This window comes from Epinephelus fuscoguttatus, linkage group LG5, assembly GCF_011397635.1.
Source record: "Epinephelus fuscoguttatus linkage group LG5, E.fuscoguttatus.final_Chr_v1".
Taxonomy (NCBI): domain Eukaryota; kingdom Metazoa; phylum Chordata; class Actinopteri; order Perciformes; family Serranidae; genus Epinephelus; species Epinephelus fuscoguttatus.
The window spans coordinates 36,422,354-36,439,387 of NC_064756.1; the positions used below are offsets into that span (position 1 = coordinate 36,422,354).

Consider the following 17,034-nt stretch of genomic DNA (forward strand, 5'->3'; position numbering starts at 1 on the left):
GTTGTAAAGCATCCAGATCCTATTAATATGCACATAATTTTCATTTCCATGGTTAGACAGCTCAACAAAAATGTCTCCTACTTCAAACAAAGAAGAAAAAAATCGAATGCACTTTGAGTCCTCATTATAATAAAAAGCCTTTAATATTACATGACTGAAAATGCGCTTCGGCTGAAAGCCTTGATCAGGGTGTTGAGGTAAAATACAAACACAGACGCTAAGTGGCAAAAGGCATTACATAGCCAGGCTCAGACTCTGGGAGTTTTACAATCCTAAAGGTTTTAGAATTAAGTTGCATCATGCACAAAAGGAGAAACTTCATAGATGATCTTCGCTCTAATCTCAAACATGCACACGCTACACGATTTGACTATAATGGTGCATCACACACTACAGGATGTTATTTAGATTATTTTTCCAGACGGAGCCACTCATGTGATCGCCCTCACATGTCTTATGGGGAAGCAGACGTAAACAAGGCAGATTTGATATGGTGTAACAACTTGCTTTAATGTTAACAATGCTTTGCAGTGAGAAAAAACAAAAGCAGAAGGCTAAACGAGTCAGAATGAGAGAACACTTGGGAATGTTTGAAATTAATGGGGCCGCCTCAATGGGTCTGCGACCAGCTCGGGAGATTTAAGACTGGATCTGTAAATCTCTCAAATTACCAGATAATCAGGACTAAACATCGATAACCACCAAAGTCCCAGACCGGATTTTTCCTCAAATTGCTGTAAAGGGTGAATCTGGTATAAATCGTCCCAAAACTCCTGTAATCTGAGCCTGGCTTTGGTTGCTCACCATAACCAGTCAGGGCTGGTTTTCAGACTAACTGTGATATTGCGGGTCATGCTTGTCTGAGCATGTCTTCAACTCACATTTACAGAGAGCACAGAGAAACTTTTCCCCTTTAGCAGATTAATGTGAAAACTGCCTTTTAGTATCAAACTCTGTCCATACATTATTCTGCACGGTAAAGCTCAAACATCCCAGTGAAGGACAATAAGCCCAACATGTTTTTGTGAGGAGGAGGAATTTAGCTATGCAGGCAGGCCAATACAATTCACTTTAAAATTGATCCGTAATATATCATTATGTCACTAATCATGTAATATTGGACTTTTTATCCATGCAAAGGTAAAAAACAGTATGCATTTCACATTAAATATGATTTCTGAGGGGAACTGGAGCTGCCCAGCCAAACCAAAATTTAGCATCTTTTTTTTCCCAAGTGGTCAGGAGTAGTACCATCTTGCTTGTTCACAAATGTTGTCACTGGAAGAAGAATGTTTATATGTGAGCTCCATAGGATTCCTCCCTACCTGTGATACAAGCCTCTGGTTTTCGTTGAGCCAAGCTTGTCTCATTGTGGTTTTGTGGTCAAAGCACTGAGCCAGCAGCTCCAGCTTCTCCTGACGAATCAGCTCCTTGCGCAGAGCCACACCCCTCTCATGTTCCGCCTTCTCAAGCCTCTCCCAGGCCTACATAGAAAGTGACAAAAATAATGTTATAATATTATTATAATAAATCATATAATCATATAATTATATATGATAATGTAATAAGAAAAAAAGTAATGTAAAATATCACTGGTTAAACAGGTCAATGTATAGAATGGTGAAAACTTTGAAAAGAGGTGCAGGTTTTTTCCCATTGTTATAGAGTGATGATGACATTTCCCTTTATCAATAACTCCTTTGTATCATTTGCCACTTAATTGTTTAGTAAAAGGTGAAATATTTTGTATAAAATAAAGACATTCCAGCTAGTGGGTGTATGACCTTATTAATGTCTGAGATGAGCCTCCCATCACGAGGCACAAAGGGTTTCTGGTTGTTGGCTCTGAGCTTGCTTTGGATGGTGAAAAGAAGGACTTCGAGATTCCCCTTCTCCTGAAACCTGGGCAAAAAACAGAAAACCTTGGTTAATGATCCTGTTTCACAACATAGCCACTTCTCTTCCAGCAGTCCTCTCCTGTGGAAGACACATTGAAGTGAACTCCAACTTTGTTTAAGGAAAAACTCAAGCCGCAGACACAAAGTCGGTCAGGGTTTTATTGACTTGGTCAGGGACAAGTTAGCACCATAAATCCTTGCTGACAGGGAGGTCTGAGGACTCCTGGTTAAGGGGGATTTTTCTGCTCACTCTGCTGCCTTGTTATCCAGTGTCATGGCCATTCAACATTGTGGGGGAGTCTACTGTATGAACACCTGGGTGTTAATTACTGCTACAAACCAATAAGTTGACATTTCCTGAACAAGTGCAGAACCATTCCATAAAAAATAATTACGTTCCCCATAAAAAACAGCCAGGATCTTGATGTATGAAAACAGGAAGGGGTCAAAATGTGATCTGAATTTCAAGTGTCAATTTTCAGAGACAAAGCAACTCAGTTGAAGAGGGACGTCATCGATGACTGGAAGTAACACAACTACTTTCTTTATTGATTTATCACCTGATTATTTTTATCGTCAATTAATTGTTTTTACTGTAAGTAGTCAGAAAATAGTGAAAAATGCCCCTTAGGGATATCCCAGAGTCCAAGGTGATGACTGCAAATGTCCTGTTTTGTCTGATTAACAATCCAAAGCCTCAAGATATTCAGGGGCAAATTCTCAAAAGGACAGCTCAGCTTTTGCGGCCACTAAAACTGAGCATCTTAGTGCTCGTGAGCTATTTGCACATTTTGAATGAGGTAATATGCATACATTTGGTGCAAAGTTGGTAACTGAAGTGTATTTATAGGGGGCTTCAAGCCAAACTTGTATATTGTCTGAAGGTGTGCCTTTGAAAACAAAAGCAGCACTGACAGACCAGATTAATAAATCCCAAATACTGTTTCTCTCTCATGTTTAAATTTCTCTCAAGTGCCTCTGCACCTTGTTGGTCAGGACTTGTAGTTTGTGATTTTCTTTGTCCTGCCTACTGTGCTCTTGTTACAAAGGCAGCATTTATACTTTGCCATATGGATAACTGCAATCACACAAAAAAAGCCAAACTGCACTCAACTGCAACACAGTATGGGCATGTTTGCACTATAATATTATTAGTGCAGTATCTTTTGTGAATTAGACCTTTGTGAAATGGGGCAGATAGCAGTTGTGCAATTCATGGTGCTATCACCTGTCACAATCCATTCTTTGTAAATTCTCCAGTCAGTTTATTATCATATATGAAAAAGAAAAGCATCAAATTCTCACACTAGAGAAAGAGGTTCCATAATCAAATATTTTCATTCTTAAATTGAATTTTTTTTATCAGTGATGGACAAAACCAAAGGCTGTCCATTACTTTGACAGATAAGCACACTGAGGACAATCTATCATAACTTTAAGTAATTTATCACTATCCAGTTGATGGTGTCTTCATATCAATTAGCTTTTGTATAGTCTTGTCTTTTATCTCATGTGCATGACCACATTGTGTAGCTGGCTTTATCCATGGTATATATACTACTGCAGAATGTCACAACAGCTAAGTGCCTGAAGTTTCTTTAAAAAGCCTAATAATTGTGATGTTGATATTAGAGAGGGGAAAAGGGATTGATGCAGAGGAGAATAAATGACAAGCAAGAATTACTTTTAACTTTTGTCAGCCAGGCAGCTAATGTTACAGGGCGAGACGATGGCAGCCATGAGGTCAAGGGGAAGTTAGTTAGCTTGTTCAGTGGGAGCAGGAGTGCACGTGGCTGAGGATGAAGGATGGCAAAATGTTCTGTGACATCTGCAGAAAAGCTTACATGAGTAACAGATTTGTCTGTGGGGTGCACATGGACATGAAAAGTGATGTTCAGTGTCTCTGTTTATCTTTTCTGGTTATGCTCTTATAAATACATAATCTAAATGTTTATTCTGTATATTAGTTTTTTAAAAATATATTGAATGAATGAAAATTAAATGCTATTATTTGTCTTATTATCATTAAGAAATTAAAATGAAAATTAAAGGTAATAATAGGTTATGACAGAATTTTTATCACCGTGTTTGTCTCATTAAACAATGATATATGCGTGTCTGTATTTGTAGCATCAGTATCACGATGTCTATGTGTGTGTGCACAGTGTGTTTGCATGTTAGACAAGTCATAAGTCAACTGTTGGTTGCTGGTATTGGACACAAACTCTCAACTCACCCAGAGCCAGTCAACTAGACATTAACTCAGAGTGTAACAAGACATATTGCATCATAGTCTGTGTGAGCATGAGTGTATGTGTGTGTGTGTGTGTGTGTGTGTGTGTGTTTGTGTGTATGTGGGAATCATCAAAGCTGCCAGTGTACTCCCAGTGCCTGTGGGTCTGATGGTAATGCTGATCCTGATGATGCTGGACAAAAGGCTCAAGGCTCTGTAGCTCTGCATTTCAATGTGTTCCATGCATGTTCACATGTACACACCAAAAAACATGATCAACTTCCACACTTCCCCATTTCCCTTCTAAAGAACACAAATCAGGGTCAACTCTCACTTTCAGAAATCAAGTTGCTTATAAATAATCCTAAACAGCAGCCACACAAACAACGGGCACTGTCTCGACTGAATTACACACAGTAGATCTCTCAAGAGTTAAACATGGTTGACAATCAGATGCTGCTGCTGCATATTTTTTTAAAAAATGAATCAAGAACAATATGTGAGCTTACTGCATGATTAAAGGGAACTTTGCTGATCAGCTCTGTATTATAACAGTGCGGGTAGTATGTGTTAATGAACTATGTTAAACTTCCCTCCATCTTGCCAGCACCCAGATCTCCCTGCTCTGCGTGGATGCTGCAAGTTAACAGTGCAAAGTGAAATACTCCATTTCTGACTGTGTTAAAGCTACACACTGTATGCATCCCTCTCAGCTAATGAAAGCCTAAGACAGTAGAAGTCAAATCAGAGAGCAGTGCGCTGACATTAGTCAGCTCCACACATACATTCCTCTGGCAGGATGGATATATTGATTATTTTTCCATTAATCTTGAACCAAACCAGTCAGAGTAGAACAGATCAACCAATTTGCCAGTCATATTTACACATAGTATGTTAATAATTCATATGCGTTTCTAAGTAAGCATACTTATGTTTGTGTGAGCCTTGCAATAAATTACACAAAAATGGCAATAAAATATCAAGATGCCATTTTTAAAAATCACGGAAACGTACTTGATGGGCTTCTCTATGGTGCAGTAGGTTGTGAAGGCCTGTAGCTGCTGCTGAACTCCCGTCAGCGAGTTGGCAAACTTTTGGTTGCTGATGACCGCAATGGTCTTTTCTATCCAGTCCAGCAGGTCTGATGCCAGTGCCTCATAGCGGTTGATGATCTTCTCTGCCTCAATACAGTTGTCCAGTACCTGAGACAGACAGACAGACAGACAGACAGACAGACAGAAGAAAATTATGTTTTTATATTTTTCTATTCTCCTGCATATTTTGATGAACTGTTACTTTTGTTTTAGCTTATTAACACTGCTGGCCCTTCAATGTTCATGGAGTGTTTATGTGTGTTTATCTGCATGGGTGTACTTGTTACCTTGCCAACCCTCTTGCCCTCCACAATAAGAGCCTTCATCTTGGAAAAATAGTGGTAGTAGGAGACCACATATGTGATGATAGACTTTTCATCTGGGTTCTCTGTATTCACATCTGCATGGGGGGGAGGTGACATAGACAGAGAGCAGAGTTAACATGTGATTGACTTAGGTGGAGGCACATGGCAAGTATTTATCTCAGTGAAGACAAAAAAAAAAAACTTTTTTGGCACGGTTATGGATATAATAAGGATATTGCTGTATGTAATGTAATTTAACTGACATTAACACAACCTAGTTAAATATTTATTCTCACCCTCAGGGTCCAGGAGTTTGGTGAGGCCCAGGTGTTGCTCAGCGATATTGAAGGCTTGCTGGAGGTTGTGGGTTGCATTAGACCGCGTCAGCTTGTGGAACTCTATCAGGTCAGGTCTGGAGGGTGCAAGATGATGAAACAGAATTTGGCATGTTTGTCCATCTCTAATACTTAATCGGTGAAATCCATTAAATGTCTTTCCACTCTGTCTTTCAAACATATTAGCATGCTATGATAAATATTAAATATTAAAAATTCTACCAACCTGTGTCTGTGTATGAGGGCATTGAAGGCGAGGCCGTCTCTCCAGCAGGTGGTGAAGTTCTGGATGTTGACCTCAGGGTACCTGGAGCACAGAGAAATCTTTACTTACATCTTGGATGCACCAACCCACTAACATACAGAACTTCGTACATTACATAAATGGTCGTGAAATTCACAGTTGCAGCATACAGTGTCCTGTATTTTTATTTCTCACCCTGCGGTCTTCATCTGGCACCAGAGCAGCAGGGCATCCTTGGCAGAGCGAGTTTCTCTGTTGTCCTCTGTCTCTATTTTGATCACCTGGATCTGAACAAGAACACAGCAAAGCAACACTTTAGAGTTTGTGGGCGAGACATTGTAGCACAGACCCCTACACCTGCTGTTTCTTAAAGTTTTATGTACTGCCCTGCTTTCTTTTTAGGAGCATACGTTCACATTCCAGAAATGTACCCATCTCTTACTTAAGACTACTAGTGTGTTTAGTGTCTGGAATTCCAATTTACCTCTGACTACAGATTGTTTTAGAGTCTATTATAGAGTAGTGCTGCAACTAACAGTTATTTTCATTCTCAATTAATCTGTCAATTATTTTCTTAATTTCTGTTTTCCAAAGCCCAAGATGACATCCTTATATGTCTTCAATTTAATATCTTTGCGGTTGTCTTCCACGACCCAAAGATATTCAGTTAACTGTCATAGAGGACTACAAAAAACAAAAAATATTCACATTAAAGAAGCTGGAATCAGTGAATTTTAACCATTTTTTTCTTAAAAATTACATAATACGATGAATTGATTTTTACATAGTTGCAGATTAATTATATAGTTGACAACTAATTGATAAATTGTGTGCAGTGAAAGAGTGACTTAAGGAGTGATTCTGGACACAGCCTGACAGAGGCTGTTTGGCTAACATATAAACGCTAGTTAGCAAAGTTAGCTTACTTATTAAGCTACCTGTAGTCATGCACCAATCCTGAGTCAGATCATTTGCATTTATTATATGTCTATAAGTATGCAGCTTTAACTATCATAAGCAATGATTAGATCTGTGATTCAAGTTAAGTAAACCTGCATTTATCTAACTGTGACAAAGTGTGTGAGTGTCATAGACAGAAGTCCTGCCCACACAGGCTCTGATTGGCTAAGTGAATTCTCCAGCCAGGTAAACAACCACAAGAGCCTCATTTCCACCAATTCAGTTCAGTACATGTTAGAACAGCTATTTCTCCATTTCTATTGTGAAAGCTGTGGATGGTATCATTTGAAGTGTTCCTTACAATCCCCATTTTTTGTCACCCCTCTGTTGAGGTTCCTAACACTGCAGTCCATTAACTTGTCAATAGAGAACCATCTCTCTTGCTCAGGGTAAGTTGTGGCTGGGTTTGAAGCTTATGTAACCACTATTCACTCCATGTTTTTCATACATTAGTCAACTATAACTATAAAATGAAAGGATGTTTTAACTTTTAAGGTGGAATGTTTTCTTGCATGTTTACTCAGTGCATGAGTTGACAATGTGAATCAGTCAACACAACTCAATTATCAATATGACAACTTTGAGCATTCCATTTGTTTTTATTGTCTCTCTTCAATGATATACGCTTTAGTGATGATTGGATTTTGAAGCAATTAAAAATATATATATGAATTTCAACTGGATTATGTGAACAGTATATATTCTCATCCCCATTTGGGAGAAAAAACATGGCAGAGCGTCGTTGCAGTGCACCCCTGCTCTTGCCTGACAAGGACTCAATGATAGCTAATATGCTATTGAGAGACTCTCCCTCCAGCCTGTTCTTTTCTGAAAATGTTGGCATGCAACCCATTCTATGGATGATAAACAAGGTACAGACTTCCCTGTGCATCACTGGTGAAGAAGAAATATAGCAAGAGCTTGACACAGCAGTGAGTGTCAACAAACTGGGCCTGCATTTAAGATTGGTCATTTACTTTTGGTCCTCAAGGTATCATACTGAAAGTTTTTGGCAACAGCAGCCATATTTTAATCACTTGTAAAAAACATTTTGGGACAGCAACGTAACGGTCTGGAACCAGTTTAGAACAAAGGTCAGAGTCACACTGCCTGACAGTAGGGCAGTGTTGAAGATTCAAATCCTCAGTTGACCGAGACTCTCTAGTATTTTCTTTTTTTTTTTTTTTTTTTTTTTGGGTTGGTCAGTGTGCAGTGTACTTCTGGGGGCATTTCAGTGCCTAGATTTAGCTGCAGAGTGAGCTCTCCTCGCTTTCATTCTGCTTTTGGGTACAGGCAGCTGCAGACCCAGACCCAGGATGAGTGAGACATAGGCAGCTACCCAGAGAACTAGGGGCTTTGCCCAGTCAGGCTCCAAGATAAAAAAAAAAATTCTGCCTTTTGCTTAAAGTGGGGAATTTACAGCCCACAACAACTTAACACAATATAATCTTTGGCGTATGTTGATATCAAGTGTCAACAATAAAATGTTTTTGTCTGTTCTAATTCATTGTAAGCATAGCTAGCACGCATTGGCTCAGAGGGCTAACTTGGGTTGTTTACTGTATAACATAAATGTTACTGTCAGACTGAACACCTTTTAGAACCCTGTTCAAACACTCAAACTCAATATGTTAAAAGGAACGAACAGACAAATATTCATATTGAACAGCCCAATCTGATTCGACAAACACAATTAAGAGTCGGGTGCAGCCCAACCTCACAGTATTCCTGAAACCTCAAAGGAACACACAGTGAAAAAGCATTAACAGTAAAAACAGACAAGAGCAATACAAGCTGAGGATTTCAGTGCAAGGAAGTGCACAGCCATTACAATGCCTGATGATAGGTGACAGTGACAGCCATTCAACCGATAACATCACAGTGACATGATCCAATGTAATTGGGGACATGACACCCTTGAATCAGCTGCTACCCATGTCGTTAGGCACAATGTTGCACACATACACAGTCTTTCATATAAATACACAAATACAAATCCTATGCTAAATGATGCACAGAAGGTACACATAAACACAAATGCTCACAGTCGCCCACAGAGACCAGATGAGGTTTGGGGATTATGCTAAAATCAACTGACTGTCTTTTTATCCTGAGATAAGATCACAATTTAAAACTACCATGAGATGTTATTTAAGCAGCAGAGACATTATAATCAATATATAAACAATGCATAAACTACTGTAAAGATTTGTCATTTAAATGTATCACAGATGAACTGCTGATTATGTTTTTCTTTGGTTGTCTCCAATGTCATTATTTTTGAACAATGAAACTTAATCCAATACTGATATTATTTATCATTTTAGTTGTTTAACATTCAAATATACCAAATACTAACTGATCATAGCTTCACAAATAAGAAACAGAGAGCTTTCCAATGTTTCATATCATTGTAGATTAAATACTTTTGTTGGGGGAGTAAGAAAGACAATTTTAAGGCATCGCTATAGGCTGGTAACTTGAGAAAAACTTGATGAATATTTGTCATTATATTTGACACACAGATGGACTGAATTAGTATATTCATTAAATATATATCAACAACGGACTGATCACTAAAATAGCTGCTGTGAAATGGGAGATAACATGAGGAAAACAGAAAATAAACTTGCAGTGTGTTTTTACGCCTTTAAGTTGAAAATACTAGTAGTATGGTTTGCAATGTCAAGTGTGTCTGCTGTAACGCAGTTATTCTTTCTTTGCTGTCAATGAACTAAAAAAGTTCAGGAAAGACAACATTGTGAAGACAATGTGCCAGAGAAACCCAAAGGCAATGTATAAAATATTGAGCAATAATACATATACGAACTACCTTTTAACCGTGTCACATTAACTGCGCTGGCAGTGTTCGAGGTGAGCTAACACACGCCCACACACCCACTCCACACAACACAAGGACATTCAGCCAACCACATACAACACTATAATTAAAGTCACTGCAAATAATAACAGTCTGTTATTATTTGTGAATGGTTCTGTAAATACATTAAGATTACCTCTTCCTATACCTGTCAATTCTCTCCCTTCTTTCTCTTTCCCTCTCCCTTTATTTCTGTCTCTCACTCTTTCTGCTTGTGTGCAGTTACTGCAGTGGTTTGGTCCTACCTGCTGACTGGACAAAGCAAACTCTCACATTCACCACAGAGGAAGGGAGGAAAGGGGAAACGAGGTGGAGATGAGGAGAGACGTAGTGCAATAGGGAAAGATAACTGGAAACCTCTCAACTAACATAAATCTCAGCCAAACCTGGACAATTCTCCATCCTGCTGACATTATTCACAGCAGTTCCCCTCTAGACATGTTTAGAAGTACAAAAAAATACTCTGCCGTAATTAATGTGTTTTTAAGATGGTCTTTCATCGTCACATAAAAAGTAAAAAAAAAAAATCTTAAAAAGGGGCTGGAGGCAGAAGCAGATCTTCTCTTTTGCCCTCAATGAGAACCTATGCCCCGCCTACCACCGTTGCTTGAGGTAGGTTTCGCTTTCTGCTGTCTCCAGCACTGCTCGCACTAGGTTGATGGATAAAAGAGGAGTGTGCATCAAGATGGCTAGAGATATCGTTAGAGGAAACATCAGAGAAATTCAGCCATAAATGTTTGAACCTCAGTCAGACCCAGACTCAGGAACAAAGGAGTCGGCTGCGCACCAAAATTGGCTACTAGCAGAAGTATCAGCATGGTTAGTGTAGTTAGCATCTTTTATTTGTTTATGTTAGCTTTTAGGCTAACTGGCAGTGGCTGACACAATGTTAGTGGTTACTAAACATGCAATAATATCTACAACTTTGGTAGATAATGGAAGGAAGCTTCATTTTACATTCAAAAACTGCACACTCTTCCATGTTTACTGTCAAAACTTCCACTATACTAATGCAAACTCTGCTCTCTGTCCTGACAAGTCCGCTCTGTGCGGATGGTTTCAGGTTTCTCTGCTGGTGTTGAGTCTGTTCCCCCATCGATATGTGTTTCCTTTATTAGACAGTGACTGGCTTTCGTTTTAGTAATGTACCTAATCTAGTTTGCCCAGTGTATGTTTTAATCTCAGATTTTAGAGAAGTGTACATACATCACCTCCTTCAGCAGAGGAATGTAAAACACATTTTGTGAAAGAAAATGTGATGAACTGCTCTTACTAGGAGATAGAAGTGGGATTTTCTCATTTAATCATGTCCAATATGATTATGATTTTTCATTTTATGTTTAATTATGCCATTGTTACACCATCTTCACATTAGCTGCATGTACAAATATGTTTAGACTGATTTGTATACTTGGTGCCTTGCGAGTTTGAAACATCCCCCCAAAAAATCTGATAATTACATCTACTTTTGAGTTCCTGTGTGTGCTGTACAGCTTTGTGTGTCATTATTTGATTCATTTGTAATAATTTAGTGGCTTTTCTCTGTTCAAACCCCATTATTGCATCTTTGTTTCTTGTTCCTTGATAATATGTGTATTTTTTTCATCTGTTTTGTCCCCTTACCTCAAAAGGCTTTTTACCAGGTTGTCATTTAAGATTTTTTTTCTCTCAAAATAAATGCCTGTTTTAATAATGACAAACAAAGCAGGTGTGTCAGAGGGCTGACATGACAATAAACAGTAAGAATGACAGTAGCATAAAGGATTATAAAAGGCAGCCTGTGAACAGAGACAAATGGTAAGGACAGCATGAAAGAGTGTGGTATGTAAACTGAAAAAACAGATTTCTATTTTGACCTTATTTTAACCTTTGATAATCATCTGAAACTTTGAGCAAACCTCCCTGATGGTGAGCACTGACTGAATGTCAAAGTTTGGCCCCACCCATTGCTTAATTACCACATCAGTGCTTGGTGTTTCCCATCAGCCAACCATCCTTTCCCCCATCCTCACTTCTTTTATAATTTCTCTCTCTCTCTCTCTCTCTCTCTCTCAAACACACACACACACACACACACACACACACACACACACACACACACACACACACAGACTCCTGAACACCAGTCTTCTGCACTGCTCCTCTTTCTCAGGCCATGTAAAATTGACGAGGCCATCGGCTGGTGGCTCTTGGAAGCAGGAGAGCGGGACAACAGCCAAGCTCACAGAGCTAGCAGTCAGCTAACACTACTATAGCCCAAAGTGTACAATTATAGATGTTTAGCTAGACTCCAAACTACACAAAATGAAACAGGCATTGCTGAATTACCCGTCAAGCGTGCTACCAAGACTGTTAACTGTCTTAATTATTGATGTACTACAGCTATTAAATAATTCTGTAGACCATTTTTACTCTTAAACTGCGTTTTTTTCTACACAGTCTACTTGACTAGTTATGTAACAACATGTAATTCAAATGAAATACTAAGGGGCAAATTACAAAGAATGGATTGCGGTAGCTGATAGCACCGTGAATTGCTAATCACTTGCAACCACTATCTCCCACATCTAAAGTTCCGATAATATTACGCTATTCGGCATTTGCTATGTAGGCTTTAGGCAACATTTATACAGTAGGCAAAGTACTGGCAGAGAGAAAAAACAAAACCGATGGCGAGCTTCAGATCCTGACCGGCGAGGTGAAGAGGCATTCCTTGAAACCTCTGGCAAACAGAGAATGTGACAGAGAGAAACAGTATTTGAGTGTCTGTCAGTGTAGTTCAAGTATGGCTAACCCTCTGAAGAGGCTCATAATTTCACTGTTATTGCATGTGGCTATTAGTACTGATCTTTGTGATTTGGACTGTTTTTACAATGAGGCTTATTTGTACAGAAAGGGGATGATTTTGCAGCAAATGTGTGCATATTATTATTTCACCCTTTGCAGGTGCTTTGAGAATGACAAGATTTCTTTTTATCTTATTTGTGCAGGTTTAGCAGCCGCAAAAAAACACACAAACGTTTTGAGAATTCACTTGTGCAACTTAACTGGGATTTTTGGAAGAAAAACACACATAGGTCAATGCATGGAGTGATTTCATGATGCCAAACACTTACATGTCAGTAATGTTCACCACAAACTAGGTTTCAACGGTGAACATCACACCTTACACATTGCATGCACAGAACATTCATCCTCTTTGCCTCATTAGCCTGGCCTGCAGAGGGTCACTCACCATACTAAGTCTGCTAGCAGTGCTGTTAATTGTGCTTTGCGGTAGGTTGCCAGGCTTAGCATGACAACACTTAGTCCCAGGAGACAGCTACAAGACGGCTGTGCACAGTGAATGTTACAGAAGGGTCTGAATAATGCTAAACAAGCATTTTGTTCTAAAGCCACACCGTAGCACTGAAGCATAATAAAGAGGAGCCGTGGGCTTCTGCTGTACTTACATGGCAGGAACTGATCCTGTATCACTGCTGCTAAGGCATGGAAACCTGTGTATGAGCGTGTGTGAGTTTGTGTGATAGTATGTGCATGTTAAGATGTGAGTGTGTGCGTGTGTGACTAGACAGACAGTCTGACTGATGGAGTGTGTATGCAAGAGAGCGAGTGCAGTGTAGGTGTGTGTGTGTGTGTGTGTGTGTGTGCGTCCTTGTTCAAGAGCAGACTGGAAGGCGACTGCTACCTCTAAGCCTCTGAGCCCTGAGTGACATTCAGGCTTTATCCACCAAACACTGCTGTCGCTGTCGCACACTGATGATGCCGCAGTTGTGACAGCCTCCCCCAAACAGAACCGCTGGCAGCTCATCCTAAATGAAGCCACTGCTGATTACAGCATCCTTGTGCTTCAGTAAGTAACATGGGAACACATGCCAGCTTCTCAATGCACTTATAAAGAAGCTCACTTTTAAGCCTTAGTATCCCATGGGAAGAATCAAATATTCGTGAGTCAGTCCATAATTTTGCTTTTTGTCTACTGTACTTTTATTAGCTAGAAACGCCCAAGAGATATTGCTGATATCAGACCTCTACCAGGCTTACAGTTATAACCCTCATGGTTTTCATGAAATAAACCCTGTTTTTGATACTATCTATGGTAGACTTTTAGCCATAGCCATTTCATATTTAAACTCCATAAGTTCCTCTCGATATAGCAGTTTTTGTCCTAGCGCTGGTTTCAAATTGCTGCTACTCACACAACATAGCATGTTATCCAGCTTCCACTCTCCAGGTGCCAAATCAAAGCTGTATCAAAGGTATACTATGCAGGATTGTTGGTGCTATTTGTAAATACACTTGCTAACAAAAGTGAAAGTAAAAGTCAACCTCAGATTCACTCTTGTTGGGCGTTTCACATAAGTATATTTGCGTTTTTGTGGCACTGTATCTCTTGAATGCCAGCTGGCACATGGTTGCTACCTTTTTAAAAAGCCCTGACCTCAACTGAGTGCTGTGAAGGTACACACCCATGAACATCCTGAACACAGAAACTAAAATGAAAATAAAAAAATCTATGCAGAAGACCATCTCTACATATGAATACAAATTTCTACACAAACTTCTAGTGGGTGTGATAATGGAGAGTGATAACATTTGTATGAGTCTATACAGTGTTTTTTAGGAAAATACTGCAAAGCATATCTTAACGTTACTCAAAATGCAAACTAGACATTTCCATCTACTGCTGCTTCACATTAAAAGTGTTCAACAAAACAGGGCATAGCTTTGACTATGAAGCAGTCACAAGAAACCCAGTGTATTTGTCACAAAGGTTAGTGCTGATTGCGATCATAATAACTAAACAAGACGTGGTCAGTTTCCTTTTTTTTTTTTTTTTTTTACCACAAATCACTTTTGAATATTGCGGGGAGTAAAGCAACAACAACGACCAGCCACAGTGAGATCAGCCTCTGCAAGGTACCCAACTTTATGATGTCCTGCTGTTGTGTATGTTTTTGCGCAATGTAAAATCAAATCACAGTTGCGTTTTTGACAGCAGCGTGAGTTTATTTGATGGCTGTATTTCTACAAGTGCTTGTTTTTACAGTGTTCACAGAATAACGGCCAAACTATATGGGGCACGATCGCATCACATCACATAGGCGGAGTGAAGTTTCTTACCCGCTTCACTGACTCCATTTATGCAGCTTGTGGCTGCTGCCAGCTTCAGTGTATGTGTATTGCGTTTTGCCAAGTGATAATGCAGTTGAAGGGCTTCGAAACATATGGACTATATTAACTGGAACTGAAGTAATTACCTAGATTATTTTAACAACAGGATGCATTGATTTGATTGATTTAATTTATTTTAATATCAAATGTAAGAACACACACGAGATTCCTCTGCTGCTTTACACTGCCTCTGGTACAACGAAAAAATTTATTTTTATAATTTTAAAACAGACTGTTCTCCTTGTACTCTTTTTTTTAATACTCCATGCTACGTAGGTTTTACCGTAGAAAAGAAAAAATAGGCCAGCCGTGAAAAACGTTAAGCAGCACGGTACCCGCACAGGCAAACATGACTTCCATGATCAGTGTAGCAGCTTCAGTTGATTATAATGCTGGCACTCTGCTGTACATGCCACAGCTCGCATGCTGCACCACACCATGTCCCATGTATTTTGTCCCTTAGAATTTTTGTGTGGCAGTAGCTGACACTAAAGGGGTGTTAATGTTTTTTTTTCTTGCCTGTTTGTCCTAGTGTGTCAGTCTATGTCCTGTTTCTAAATTCAGTGGTTTGTGCAGGTTTGTAAACACAGTGCAGGCAGAACTCTTCATGGGTTCAATTTTCCTCAGCAGCAGTTTGTAAAGATTTGAGTCGTGGGGTGGGTGTTTCATCAGTCAATCCAATCAGAGCTGATCAGATTGATGGATGAGAGGAGCAGCTGCTGCAGAGGAACTTTTAGAGCCAGCACAATGAACGCTGAAGTTGAACTTTTAGTTCCGTCTTTGCCCAAAATGAACGTGTGGGAAACAAACCACGGCTGTTGCCAAATCAACCATGATTGAAATCTTATTTAAACAATTACTTAAATCAGAATTTCCTAAATGTGGATATTAAAAAGAGAAAACGAAAGTCATACATATGACTTGAGAAATCAGAAAAAAAAAAATTTTTTTTTTGCTAATTGCCAAAAAGAAGATACTAGGTTAACACTTTTAACATCTAGCCACTCCGTCACTGAGTTGTAATAAAATTTCATACAATAATCTTAACAATGTTACCTGGAAGCGTAGGATGATGGTCCACATAAGGCCCAGGGTGAGACGGTGGTTTCCATCAACAATGTCATGGGAACCAACATTTTCCAGGTGAACCCTCTGTTCTTTAAGAAACTGGAGGGCTTTGTCAACATTCTCCAGGCAGTGGATCCGCATGCGACCACGTGTAGGCCTCGGCTGTGTGGGAATCAGAGGGATTGTGAACAAAGATCATTTTTGCCAAACAATATATGGAGCCATCAGTTTGGTATTCACTTTAAATGTACTTAAAGAAAACAACACAGGGCTAAAGCTTTGAGAATTTGGAAACAGCACAAAGACTGAAAGGTTCAGAGAAAAATAATTTCTCATATTTATCCTCCTCAGTGAAGTAAAGGAGAAAACAAATGCGTACATGTGGTGATGCAGTGGCTAATGCTATAATATTGTCAAAAATAAACATCAAGCTATTGAGTGAAGTAGCTATGTAACACAGCACATTTTGAAATAATTTATTGATGTTCAGAAACACAGCATCTTAACACTTCACAACCTATGACCGATCAATACAGAGAGACAGCAAAATTGAAACAGCCCATTATGATTTGCTATAATGTGTGTATTCCCACCAGCAGCTCTCCACTGAGGACCTCCAGCAGTCTGGTGAGCATGTATCCATCCCTCAGGTCGTTGTAGAGGTCAGATATGCGACAGGACACTCTGGCCAGATGGGAGTTAACCCACTTGGTAAATGTCTTCTTCTGCACTGCATCTCGTTCATCTGAGGGAAATCAAAGAATCAGCTTGACATCAAGGGAAGGGGAAAGGGGAGACAGTTAGGAGAATATCAAGACAAATATTATCCCAAATAGAATAA

At 39.3% G+C, this 17,034-nt stretch overlaps 1 protein-coding gene across 3 annotated transcripts in view; it reads right to left on the reverse strand.

The window, feature by feature from the left end:
• LOC125888896 (spectrin beta chain, non-erythrocytic 4-like) overlaps nt 1–17,034 on the reverse strand; it is a 120,478-nt gene that overhangs the window by 86,104 nt on the left and 17,340 nt on the right. For all 3 annotated transcript variants that reach the window (XM_049576531.1, XM_049576532.1, XM_049576534.1), the window contains 9 exons: nt 16,787–16,938; nt 16,182–16,355; nt 6,305–6,396; nt 6,092–6,172; nt 5,827–5,942; nt 5,513–5,625; nt 5,146–5,333; nt 1,785–1,902; nt 1,326–1,484 (listed from right to left, as the gene is read on the reverse strand). In XM_049576531.1, the coding sequence (XP_049432488.1) occupies nt 1,326–1,484; nt 1,785–1,902; nt 5,146–5,333; nt 5,513–5,625; nt 5,827–5,942; nt 6,092–6,172; nt 6,305–6,396; nt 16,182–16,355; nt 16,787–16,938 (1,193 nt within the window). The remainder of the gene's footprint in view (nt 1–1,325; nt 1,485–1,784; nt 1,903–5,145; nt 5,334–5,512; nt 5,626–5,826; nt 5,943–6,091; nt 6,173–6,304; nt 6,397–16,181; nt 16,356–16,786; nt 16,939–17,034) is intronic.